General features: G+C 62.7%; 2 protein-coding genes across 3 annotated transcripts; one reads left to right on the forward strand and one right to left on the reverse strand.

Annotated features, from left to right (window-relative positions):
* The first annotated feature begins 1357 nt into the window (after positions 1 to 1357).
* GAS2L1 (growth arrest specific 2 like 1) lies at positions 1358 to 7604 on the forward strand. Of its 2 annotated transcripts, none has more exons than XM_054470209.2 (6): positions 1358 to 1973; positions 2165 to 3557; positions 5260 to 5367; positions 5459 to 5555; positions 5648 to 5819; positions 6283 to 7604. In XM_054470209.2, the coding sequence occupies exons 2-6, from the start codon at positions 2925 to 2927 to the stop codon at positions 7316 to 7318; spliced, it is 2046 nt and encodes a 681-aa protein (XP_054326184.1). In that variant the 5' UTR covers positions 1358 to 1973; positions 2165 to 2924; the 3' UTR covers positions 7319 to 7604. The 2 variants fall into 2 exon arrangements, with proteins under 2 accessions (XP_054326184.1, XP_054326185.1); XM_054470210.2 differs by having other exon boundaries at positions 1360 to 1973; positions 2906 to 3557.
* On the reverse strand, positions 7478 to 10517 carry RASL10A (RAS like family 10 member A). The gene is made up of 3 exons (XM_054470229.2): positions 9846 to 10517; positions 8679 to 8803; positions 7478 to 8387 (listed from the first exon to the last, which is right to left on the reverse strand). Exons 1-3 carry the CDS (start codon positions 10062 to 10064, stop codon positions 8120 to 8122), a joined length of 612 nt encoding a protein of 203 aa, XP_054326204.1. The 5' UTR covers positions 10065 to 10517; the 3' UTR covers positions 7478 to 8119.
* Between the last annotated feature and the right edge of the window lie 1750 nt (positions 10518 to 12267).

Here is a 12267-nt window from a genome sequence, read left to right on the forward strand (position 1 = left end):
CTCCCTCACCCACCTCCCCGCACTCCAGCCTCAGCTACCTCCCCAGTCTTCTTGAGCACGCCGGACACATGCCCACCTTGGGGCCTTTGCACTGGCCGTTCCCTCTCCCTCTCCAGATATCCCCGACCTTCTTCCCTCACCTCCTTTCCTGATGAGGGATTTTAAGTTGCAGCCCCCCTCACACCCACACCCTCACCCAGCTCCATCCTTGTCTTCTCTGCACCTCATCCCTGTCTCTGCCCTGGGGCTGCCTCTCTGCCAGACTTGGACAACAGGCCCTGAGAGCTGGCTCTGCTTGGTTCCCTGCTGTTTTGCTGTTGATTTCCAGTGCCCAAAGAGACCCAGCACACAGTAGGTGCCACGCAGATGTCAGCCTTGAGGGTTGCTAGTTACTGCCTTCCTCACTGGAGGAAGTGCCATGCTGGGCGCTGAGGTGAGAAAACCCCTTTGAAAAGGTCACACAGGCCAGGCAAGTGGCTCACGCCTGTAATCCCAGCCCTTTGGGAGGCCGAGGCGGGCCGATCACCTGAGGTCAGGAGTTCGAGACCAACCTGGCCAACATGGTGAAACCTCGTCTCTACTAGAAATACAAAAAGCCGGGCGTGGTGGCACGTATCAGTAATCCCAGCTACTCGGGAGGCTGAGGCAGGAGAATCGCTTGAACCCGGGAGGTAGAGGTTGCAATGAGCCCAGATCCAGCCACTGTACTCCAGCCTGAGCAACAGAGCGAGACTCCATCTCAAAAAAAAAGAAAGAAAAAAGAAAAGGTAGCAAGGACTCTGGAATGATGCCTGTGAATGCCTGGCACCAAGAGTTCTGGCTCACAATAGGTGCTCAACCAATGCTGCTGATCCGTGGATGAGGGCGTCCCCATAATCGTCATGTTCAAATCCTGGCTCCACCAGCTGCTCTCCTGACTGCGCTCCAGTTGGGCATGAGTGTCCCTCACAGAGGTGACACACCAGTCCATTCAGGTCAAGGGCGCAGAGCAGTCCTGGCAGCACACAGTAGGAGATTTATTGGAGCTCTGAGCCTGGCTGTGGTTGGTGGCTTCCCTGCAAGCCTGCCCCACCCGTGTAGCATGGCTGCCGCCCAGACCCGCCCGACGTCCCGCCCAGTCCAGCCGGCAGCAGCAGGGGGCAGGATTTCCCGCTGATCCCGGCGGTCCGTCCTCTGCAGTTTAAAAAGAGCCCAGCAGGGCTTAACCCTCCCGCGTCCGGCCGGCCTCCGATGCCCCCTGTCCCCTGTTCTGTGCGGAACTCCGGCCTTGGCCATCTGCCTACTTCTCTGAGCCTCAGTATCCTCATCTGTGAAACCGATCTTTTGACCCTAATCTCAGGGTCAAAAATGAGCATTCAATGAGCACAAGGAGCCCTCAGTCGCCAGGGCCATCCTCCCCCTCCCCGCGGCGGTGCGGGTTATCTGGCCAGGGGAGGTCCACCCGGGAGGAGGTGACTTTGCAGCCTCCAGCCGCTATCGCTTCCTGACTTCATCTTGGGAACAGGCCGTGCTGTGCGCCAGCCCGTGGAGCCCACCGTTTGGGGAGGGGGGCGATTAAAAGGTCCCAACCTCCTCCCCAGGAGACCAAAAAGGTTGGACGGAGCCCCGGGTACTAGGCTGGGTGGGGGTTGGGCACCTGGGCCGGTCGCAGTTATCTGGGGGCCCTGGGTCTCTCTGCGTCGAGAGCGCTCGAAGACCCGGCATTCCTGGCCCGAGCGCGTGGGGAGACCCCAGCTCCTCCCCAGCCCCCGCCGGCTCGGGGAAGGGGCGGCCCCTTTAAGAGCGCGCGGCCCCGCCCGCCCCCTCCGGGCCGGATCCGAATTCCAGGGAGGCGGGGCGGAGACAGCGGCGAGGAGGAGGCCGCGGCGCGGGACGGATCGAGCTGCGGCTTGGGCGGCGCCTCCCTGCGGCGGGCCCGGCCCGGCTCCGGCCCCCGCTGGGGCAATGCTCCCCGGGGCCGCGGGATGAGCCAGGTGAGCGCGGAGACCCCCAGCCCTCCCTGCCTTGTGCGCATGGACGGGGGTGGGGGGCGGGGTGGGAAGCGGCGTCCTCGGCCTCTGTTCCCCGGGGCTGTGTGACCTTGGGCGACCCCGCACCCTCTCTGGGCCCAGGGCCCGAGCACCGGCGGGGCCTGCGGAGGCCGTTCTGAGTCCTGGCCCCGCAGGCACCGGCCTGGAGCGCTGGGGAGGCTTCTTGGAGGAGGCGGGGCCTGGCCCTGGCCCCGGATCGCGGAGACCGGCCACGCTGCGCCGCCTGGACGCTGGGCTCCTCCACCCACGGCTCTGCGACCTTCACGAGCTCGGCCCTTTCTGCGCCTCAGTTTCCTCATCTATAAAATGGAGATAATGCCTCCGCGCGCTGAGCCCTAGCGCGGTCGTGCTGTTACACTATTGCTGCTATGTCGTTGTTAATGACGGCACAGCCCTTATGGAAGGGGGGCCAAGGAAGGCACGGGGACCTTCCCGCAGGACGTGGGGTGGGCACCAGCCCTAAGCCATGCGCATAACCCACTCTGAGGTCAGGACCTGGGTTCCTTTTGTGTCCACTGGGGGCCTTGGCCGTTGTCTTCACTTCTCTAGGTCCCAGCCCTTCACAATGGACGCGCCTCCCTGCTTGAAAGGGAGGCCCCAGCCAAGCCCCAGTTTCCACCCCAAAAAGCCACACAGCAAACACTTAATGGACCCTAAATTGATAAAAATTATCCCATAAAGTCCTATGAGGCAGGGAATGTTACTGTACCCCTTTCGCAGATGAGGAAACTTGGGGCACCGACATTTCCCAGAGCCAACATGTAAACCAGGCATTTGGCCTGAGTGACAGACTGGTGCAGGTGGCCAGCAGCTTAATTTGTACTGAGCGCTTACTGGGTCCCCATAGCGATCCTGAACTGTGTTCCTGCCCACAGTGACTCGGCCGGTCCGGGCATGGCGGACCCAGTGGCGGGCATTGCGGGCTCGGCGGCCAAGAGCGTGCGGCCATTTCGCTCCAGTGAGGCCTACGTGGAGGCCATGAAGGAGGACCTGGCCGAGTGGCTCAATGCCTTGTACGGCCTGGGTCTCCCGGGTGGCGGCGATGGCTTCCTGACGGGGCTGGCCACGGGCACGACCCTGTGCCAACATGCCAACGCCGTGACCGAGGCTGCCCGCGCATTGGCAGCCGCCCGCCCGGCCCGAGGTGTGGCCTTCCAGGCGCACAGTGTAGTGCCTGGCTCCTTCATGGCGCGCGACAACGTGGCCACCTTCATCGGCTGGTGCCGCATGGAGCTGGGTGTGCCGGAGGTGCTCATGTTTGAGACTGAGGACCTGGTGCTGCGCAAGAACGAGAAGAGCGTGGTGCTGTGCCTGCTGGAGGTGGCGCGGCGTGGGGCACGCCTGGGCCTGCTCGCCCCACGCCTCGTGCAGTTCGAGCAGGAGATTGAGCGGGAGCTGCGTTCCGCACCCCCAGCCCCCAACGCCCCTGACGCTGGGGAGGACACCACTGAAACTGCCCCCGCACCAGGGACTCCTGCCCGCGGCCCCCGCATGACACCCAGCGACCTGCGCAACCTCGACGAGCTGGTGAGTCCCCCAGCACCAGGTGCCAGGGACCCAATAGCACGGCCAGTGCCTGCGATCTGTCCCTGAACCTCCCAGGGTCCACCCTGCTATCTGCAGAACAGTCTGCCCCACAAAAAGAGTGCACATGTTGAGCACCAAACCAAGGAATGTATACCTGACCCCAAGGAAATGGGTAGCCCACAGAGAGGGAGGTGCCTGGGAGATGACGCAGCCCAGCCGGGCCTGAGACAGGATACGGGCTCCTGGCACGATCTTCCCTCACTTTGTGTGCTGTGCCTCAACTGAGCTTGTGCATTCCTTCTTCTGGGGGCCGCATGATTGGGGCACCTCCTCTGTGCCCTTCCTGCAGTCAGTCTTAGGCAGATGTGCCCACAACCTCATGGAGGCTCGAGGTTGAGTGCGTGCTGTGATGCTCAGTTGAGACGAGGCATGGAAAAACCTGGGCAAGGTGCCTGGCACACAGTAGGTGCCCCAGGGGGCTCTGCAGGTCTCCCCACTCCCCAGGCACCCCTGGGAAGCCTAGCTGGGTTGTTGCTGTTGCTGGGAGCAGGGATCCTGTTTGGAATTACAGGATTCGTTCTACTCTAAGCATAGGAGGTGCTGGGCCCTGCCCCCAAGTCTCTCCTCTCCCAGGATCTGGGTGGCCCCTACCACCCCTGAGGGCTGGACCAAGAGTTCTCTTCTTATCGGAAGGTCAGGACTACAATGTGCCTGCCTGGGAGGCAGATAGCGGATGGCAGTGGGCAGAGCCTGGGGCCCCACCCCCTGTCCTGGACCAGGGTCACTCAAGGCCCCACCTGCTTATTTCCTCTGGCGGCACTGCTGCCGCTGTGGGCGGGGAGGCGGGCAGGGCCGCCCACATGGCCAGCTTGGCAGCGCTCTGGCTCTGGTGGGGGGCTGTATGTGGTGTGTGCTCACCCGGCCAGTGGCCTGTGTGTGTGTGTGTCCGATGTGTCTGTGGTACGCCTCCACATCAGTGCCCACCCAGGGGCATGGGGCCCCCTGCACCTGTGTCCTATAGCCTGCCTGGCCTTCCTGTGGGCCCCAGCCTTCTTCTCTGGGAAGTGGGTGAAGCGGGAGTGAGGACGGGCTCTGGGGCTTCCCCAGGTCTAGGGGCTGTGGGATGTTCATTACCGGGTCTCAGACCATGGCCTGACCACAGCCCCATCATCTCATCCTGGGCAGCTCCCTGGGCCCAGAGAGCCAAGAAAGGGGAGCTGGTGAAAAGTCACGTGTGGGCCGGGTATGGTGGCTCGCGCCTGTTATCCGGCAATTTGGGAGGCCGAGGCACGTGGATCACCTGAGGTCAGGAGTTCGAGACCAGCCTGATCAACATGGAGAAACCCCATCTCTACTAAAAATACAAAATTAGCCGGGAGTGGTGGCGCATGCCTGTAATCCCAGCCACTCGGGAGGCCGAGGCAGGAGAATCGCTTGAACCTGGAAGGTGGAGGTTGCGGTGAGCCGAGATCGCGCTGTTGCGCTCCAGCCTAGGCAACAAGAGCGAAACTCCATCTCAAAAAAAAAAAAAAAGAAAAAAGAAAAGAAAGGTCACGTGTGGAAGCTGTACCCCATCCGGGGCAACACCGCCTCCATCCACTTCCCCGGAAAGCCTGACTTCCTCCTGACCCTGGAATGGCTGACATTAAGCCCCAGGAGGAGGACTTGACCTCTGACCCCTACCCTCTCTCTCTGGCCTCAGGTGAGGGAGATTCTGGGCTGCTGCACCTGCCCTGACCAGTTCCCCATGATCAAGGTCTCAGAGGGGAAGTACCGTGTGGGGGACTCGAGCCTGCTCATCTTTGTGCGGGTAAGGGCCTGGGGCCGCCCCAGCGGGCAGCAGCCAAGGTGGTGGGCTGCCGGGCGCCCGGGGCACAGCTGTGACCTGCCCACACCTGCAGGTGCTGAGAAGCCACGTGATGGTGCGAGTGGGTGGTGGCTGGGACACGCTGGAGCATTACCTGGACAAGCACGACCCGTGCCGCTGCTCCTCCACTGGTCAGTGCCAGGGTGAGGCTGGGGCTGGACGGGCAGGGGACTCGCTTCTGTGGCTCTGTCCCTCACATGCTGCCTGTCCTCTCTCCCTGCAGCTCACCGCCCACCCCAGCCGAGGGTCTGCACCTTTTCTCCACAGAGGGTGTCACCCACCCCCAGTCCCCGCCCTGCTAGCCCAGTCCCTGGGAGTGAGCGCCGGGGCTCCCGGCCTGAGATGACTCCCGTTAGCTTACGAAGCACAAAGGAGGGGCCCGAGACCCCACCCAGGTGAGATGCAGGAGGATGAGGAGTGAGGGGTCCAGAGGGTGGGGGGGCGTCAGCCCTGGCCTGCATGATGGGTTGCCTGTGCGCCAGAGTGACTCACACCCTGGGAAAAGTTCCCGTGGGTGGGGGCGGGCCTGGCTTCCCATCTCCATGGCAACCCAACCAAACCAACAACACAGCTGGGGCGGGCCCTGTGTCTGGGCGGCAGCCAGGCCAGCTCTTGCTTCCTCTGGCCCGTCCTGGGAAGGGGGGTGTCTAGAGCCCAGGAAACTTCTTCTTCCGTGGCTTTTGGGGCCCTGGGCGGCTGGAGGAAGCTGCTCACTTCTCCCTGGAAGTCCCCAGAACAGACCGATGCCCCTGACAGCCCTGTCCACCAGCCACATACCCTGCTGTTCCTCTCCCTGCCTGTTCTGCATGCCAGTCCTTCCGTGGTACCCCATCTGTCTCTATTGTCCCCCTGCCCCAGGCCCCGCGATCAGCTGCCCCCCAATCCCCGCTCCCGCCGCTACTCCGGGGACAGTGACTCCTCAGCCTCCTCCGCCCAGAGCGGCCCCCTTGGTGCCCGCAGTGATGACACAGGCACTGGCCCCCGGAGGGAGCGACCCAGCCGGCGGCTGACCACAGGCACCCCGGCCTCTCCGAGACGGCCTCCTGCCCTGCGCAGCCAGTCCCGAGACCGGCTGGATCGCGGCCGGCCCCGGGGGGCCCCAGGAGGCAGGGGAGCCCAGCTGTCCGTCCCCAGCCCTGCCCGGCGGGCCCGGAGCCAGAGCCGCGAGGAGCAGGCTGTGCTGCTTGTGCGCAGGGATCGAGACGGGCAGCACTCATGGGTGCCAAGGGGCAGGGGCAGTGGGGGCTCGGGCAGGAGCACCCCCCAGACTCCCCGTGCCCGCAGCCCTGCAGCACCCCGGCTTTCCCGGGTCTCCAGCCCCAGTCCAGAGTTGGGCACCACACCGGCCAGCATCTTCCGCACACCCCTGCAGCTCGACCCGCAGCAGGAGCAGCAGCTGTTCCAGCGCCTGGAAGAGGAGTTCCTGGCCAACGCCCGGGCCCTTGAGGCTGTTGCTAGCGTGACCCCCACTGGACCAGCCCCTGACCCAGCTCGGGCCCCCGACCCTCCAGCTCCTGACTCTGCCTATTGTTCCTCCAGTTCCTCCTCTTCATCCCTCAGCGTCCTAGGTGGCAAATGTGGCCAACTTGGGGACTCTGGCCGGACGGCCAATGGGCTGCCTGGGCCCCGAAGCCAAGCCCTTTCCAGCTCCTCCGATGAAGGCAGCCCCTGCCCTGGCATGGGGGGGCCAGTAGATGCACCTGGGAGCCCCCTGGCTGGCCCCGAGCCCTCGAGGACCTGGGCACGGGGTCGGATGGACACACAGCCAGACCGTAAACCCTCACGCATCCCCACGCCTCGGGGCCCCCGCCGCCCCTCCGGACCCGCAGAGCTGGGGACATGGCATGCCCTGCACTCAGTCACCCCGAGGGCTGAGCCAGATTCCTGGATGTGATGGACCAGCTCAGCTGTCCCCAGACCCCATCTCTTCTCCTTTTCCTTTGTGGCCTTAACCCCTCTGCATCAGGGAGCCCCCTCTGCCTCTTGAGTACCAGACCTCATGGGACCAGACCCCTTGGGACCACATGGCACAATGGGACCTCTGTTGTACATTCCGGTTGGGGGATGAGCGTTGCTATTTAATTACTAATATTATTGAATGCCTTAGAGGAGGCCGGGCGAGCCCGGTGTTCTGAAGACCTGTGGCCCAGCAGAGCCAGACAGTAAAGTTTTGCTCCAGCCACCTGTCTGTTTCTTGGGGACTCCGCTTTGGGGCCATTCAGACCCTTTCGAGGACCCTGGAGTTAACTGCCTGGAGGCCAAGCCTGGCAACTCTGACCTCTAGGCTTAAGGCGTTATCCCGCCCAGCCCAGAAATCCCAGGTGCACTCAAATTATTTTCCCTTTTATTATCCCGCGATAGGTGTGGCATAAAGAATATGTCCAGTGAAGCTCCAGGAGCAGGCTGCGTGTTTCCAGTCAAATTCATAGCCAAGTCCTTTCCATCCAATGGGATTGTGACCCATTGAGGTCCCAGAAAGGACTGGTCATCTCCAAGGGAGCTTGGGACCTGGTTGGGTCCGATGAGGTTCAAAAAGGGGCCCGTCGCTTAGGAGACTGGGTTGGAGCTTTCGTCATCCAATCAGGGCGGAGACTGCCCTGTCCAGTCCCAGTGAAGTTGGGCGATCCCGTCCAATCCAGGTCCCTGGTTGTCCCAGTCACAAGGTGGGGCCCATGGATGGCATTGTCCGATCGGGTCACATGAGGCTGCAGCGCGCGGGATGCAGCGCCCCCTGCAGGCGCAGGGCCGGGTGTGCAGGGCGCGCGCGCACCAGAGCGCAGCGCAGCAGCTCGCGGAAGAGACGCAGCACGTGCCAGTTGTACTTGGCCGAGCACTCGAGGTAGCCGCAGCGCCAGCCCCTGCGCACCAGGGCGGCCAGCGCGCGCCGCGGTCCGAAGCGCAGCCGCTGCCTGTCCCGCTTGTTGCCTACCACGAGGATGGGCGCTTCGGGCGCGCCCGCCGGCCTGGGGGCCGAATGGGAGATGAGAGACGCGGTGCCGGGGGCCCCACGGCCGAAGAATTCCCCCAGTGGGTATACACACGCAGGCGCATTCCCTTCCTACGGCCAGAGACACCCCCGCCAAACGAAACCCCAGGCCCATGTGGGCCAAAGAGCACATACAGCTTAAGACCTTCCCACGGGCGAAGGCCTAAGACCCGGCCCACGACGTTGGGAGACCCTACACACTCTCCTCAGGCAAAGGCCCTGCCAGACCTGTCCTAGCTCCCCACCGCCAGAACTGCCGGGCCCCTACCTGGTCTCCGCGATGCGCTGCCGCAGGGCCTTCACGTAGTCGAAACTGTCCGGGCTGCAGATGTCGTAGACCAGCACGAAGGCGTCCGTGTCCTGCAAGCTCCAGTCCTTAGCGTCTGGCCACTCCTGGGGACAGGTGGCCGGGGTTTGCGGAAGCCTCCTTTCCACTCTCCCGCTCTGGAACCCTCTGCAGGGGCCTGGACGCTAATCCTCAGGCCAACATCACCCCCATACAGACCTCTGTGCCCCTCCCCCAAGCTTTCCGGGCCCTGTCTCCTCATGACCACCAGGGTAAAATTTTCCAAATCGTGCCTGGAGCCTGTCAGCCACCCTCCTTCATCCTTGGTCTCTCGTCTGCTTATCCCGAATCTTCCTCTTTTCAGCTTTCCCCAACTCGGCTCAGGCCACTCTCCTCCCTAGATGCTCTCGGTGTTTACCACTGCCTCTAAGACTAATTCCAAAGCCCTTGGCCCGAGCCCCGTGGTCCACCACGCCCCCAGATTGTCAGCTGTAACCGTTTATGCCCGTAGCGTAAGCACCTGCTGGTCTTTCCACCTGGTATGTTTTTGCCATTTCCTTTACTGAGAACTTCACTCGGTCTTCCAGGTTCAGCTCAAATGCCACTCCCTCCAGGAAGCCCTGCTTAATCCTGCCTGCTCTTTCCTCTTCACTGCTCTAGGGTCGGAAGTCTGTCCTTTACTTTGCACAAATTACTAAAAGAGTCTTCGCTCCAGGGCACAAAAATGATAGGGCAGAGAATGAACCCCTCCACCAGCCCCCGTAGAAAGTACACCCCTGCTCCTGACCCCAGTCTCTCCCATTGTAGCTCTGCTCAAGGCCCCAAACACAAAACGCCACACTCTCGGGAAGGCACCGCTATGCACCACCACGAGCTGCTCCACACCCCCAGCCGAGGCAGGCAAAGGTGGAGGCGCTCACAGGAGCAAGGGAACGCCCCTGGGCAAAATCGCCCGGCCTCCAGCCTGGGCTTGGGCGTCTCCAGGTCGGCGGGAAGGGCTGAAACGCGAGTATCCCAGGTCGCACACACATCCCTCCAACCCGGAGCACAGCCAGGCGCCCGAAGCCTCCACGCGGACACGCACGTGTGCACCGAGCACGCACACCCCTCACACTGTCACATGCCCCTGCCCGCTCCTCGAGCCGCTACCTCCGGACCCCCAGGGCTCGAGCCGGGGCCAGCGACGTCGCCGTCGCGGATGCTCAAGTCGTAGACGGCGCCGTCGAGCAGCACCGCGGGTCGGTAGAGGCGCGGCCCGTTCGTGGGCCGGTGGCGCTCGGGGTAGTCACCGAACAGGAACTGGCGGATGATGGCCGTCTTGCCCACGCCCGGGGCGCCTAGAACGGCCACCCGCAGGCTACCCCCCATGGCCGGCCGGCGCTGCCGCTCCCCGCGATGGAAAGCCTCATGGGTCGGCGCCGCACCGTGCGCCCCCCGGCCGTGCGCCCCGCGCGCCCTGCCAGGTGCGCCACGGCCCCGCCGCGCTTCTCGTCGCCCCTCGGAGCACCGAGACCGGAGAGGGCAGGCCCGAGGCCGGAGCTGGCGGCGGGAGGGCAGACAGACAGCGGAGTGGGCAGACAGGTGGCGGGCGCGCGAGCTGCTCGGGCGGGTGCCGAAGCTCGAGAGAGAGCAGAGCCGGAGCGGCGCTCAGACACCGCCTCCGCCCCGCAGCGCCAATCCAGGCGCCGGCGGACGCGCGAGGCCCCGAAGTCCGCCCCTCTCGCGGCGCGGGTCCCGCAGCGGTGCGGGGCGCGGGGGGCAGCGCTGCCTCCCGGAGCCTCTGTGCCTCTATCCTTTTCTCGCTTCCGCGCCTAGAGTCGTCGCCCCAGCTGCCGGCGCGAGCGAGCGGGGCCTCCCGGAGGCGGCGATGAGGTAACCGCCCGCCCCTCCCACCTTCCCCCACCGCCCAGGACGCCCCTCCCAGGAAGGGTCGCAGGAAGGTGACTGGGGGACAGAGATCCCGGAGAGGGCCTACCCCTTCCTTACCTCCTCCGCGTGTCCCGCTCCTTTCACCCGCTCCAAAATAGAAGCCCCTTCCCACCCACTGCCGCGGCCGCTCTTCCAAACACTGCTCGCCCCCACGCTGGCTCCCGACAAGCCCCGGCCCCCGGAGTCAGGCCGCCCGGGGTCCGAATTGGAGGGGCGGCTGTGTGACCTTGGGCGAATCGCCGCACTGCGCTGGGTCTGCGCTCCGCATCCATCACAGGCAGACTCCTCAAGAGGCTCCGACCTTTTCTTGAGAGCCTACTATGTGCCAGGCCCATTACCTACGTGATTCTCGAACCTACAGCCTCAGCCTGGCATCGCTGGTTGAGAGAAGAGGAAACAGGCCCGAGAGGGGAATCTGCAAGGTTAGAAGGGCAGTGGGGGGGCCCTTGAAGTCTTCTCTGAGGTCCCTCCTACCTTCCTCCTGCCCACGGGGGTAAATGGCCCACACTAGACAATATTCAAATGGCCGTCCTCGAGGGGAAGTGGGGACAGAGGGTGCCGAGACCACAGCAGCTTAGCCTCAGATCCCTGTCCCAACAAGGCTGGAGGTGACTAAATAAAGATCCAGAAAATGGCCCACTCCACCTCCATCACTACTAAGGTCACCTTTCCTGCATGAGTTGCAACCCGTAGCTCCCCTCAAAGGGGTGCAACCTCCAAAACAGGTGCCCAGAGCCCAAGTTCCCCCTCCCTGGAGCTAGTGGAGAAGCTCCTGCCCCATCACAGCTTGGAAAGCCTGGGTTAGCCTAGCCCCCCATCCTCCGCCTCTGCTCTCCTCCCCGCTGTGTGGGGGCTCCCACGTCTCTGACCTGCACATGGCAATGCTCAAGAAATGGCCGCAATGCACAGATATCTCTGCACTGACTAAGGGGTTCATTTATTTATCCCCTCAACAAATATTCCAAATCTTACTGCTTGTCAGGAGGCTGAGATAGATTTAAAAAACAGAAAACAGGGAAAAAAAAAAGTTCTGCTTTGGAAAAGAAGGTTCTAGAACACATGGGATCTAGGGACTGTCAAAGCACAGACAATGTACCCACACCAGCCCAGGGGAAGTAGAAGAGCTAAATCCTGAAGGGGGAGGAGGCACATCCTCCAGGGAGCCTGTATGATGACAACCAGAAAGTGTCTCCAGAACAATGGCTGTGCTTTCATCCTCCCATGCTGGATCAGGGGCTGGGGTCCGCTTTCACTCTTCTCCTCAGCCACTAGGAAGCTCAGAACCACCTCTGTCTAGTGTTCCAGGTCTTCTAGCTCAGTGAGTGGGGACTGCTGGCTTCATCTTTCTTTCCTAACATGATTTTTCCCTTCACTTGATGTCCTCTTTCATGTTGTAACTTTTCAGACTTCTGGGTTTTGTTGTTGTTGTTTGAGACAAGGTCTTGCTCTGTCACCCAAGCTGGAGTGCAGTGGTGTGATCATAGCTCACTGCATCCTCAACCTCCTGGGTTCAAGTGATCCTTCTTGCCTCAGCCTCTCAAATAGCTGGGACTGCAGGTGTGTACTATGACATCCAGCTAATTTGTTTATTTTTATTTTTTGTAGAGGTGGAATCTCACTATGTTGCCCAGGCTGGTCTTGA

The sequence above is a fragment of the Pongo pygmaeus genome, chromosome 23 (assembly GCF_028885625.2).
Source record: "Pongo pygmaeus isolate AG05252 chromosome 23, NHGRI_mPonPyg2-v2.0_pri, whole genome shotgun sequence".
NCBI lineage: Eukaryota > Metazoa > Chordata > Mammalia > Primates > Hominidae > Pongo > Pongo pygmaeus.

Bases quoted from the DNA above. Each gene is read 5' to 3' on its own strand.
- GAS2L1 (XM_054470209.2), top strand. From the start codon at position 2,925: ATGGCGGACCCAGTGGCGGGCATTGCGGGCTCGGCGGCCAAGAGCGTG. The intron at 5,368-5,458 runs GTAAGGGCCTGG...CCACACCTGCAG, and splicing joins GCCTGCTCATCTTTGTGCGG to GTGCTGAGAAGCCACGTGAT. The intron at 5,556-5,647 runs GTCAGTGCCAGG...CTCTCCCTGCAG, and splicing joins GTGCCGCTGCTCCTCCACTG to CTCACCGCCCACCCCAGCCG.
- RASL10A (XM_054470229.2), bottom strand. From the start codon at position 10,064: ATGGGGGGTAGCCTGCGGGTGGCCGTTCTAGGCGCCCCGGGCGTGGGC. The intron at 8,804-9,845 runs GTAGCGGCTCGA...ACCTGTCCCCAG, and splicing joins CGAGCCCTGGGGGTCCGGAG to GAGTGGCCAGACGCTAAGGA. The intron at 8,388-8,678 runs GTAGGGGCCCGG...TTCGGCCCCCAG, and splicing joins CAGCGCATCGCGGAGACCAG to GCCGGCGGGCGCGCCCGAAG.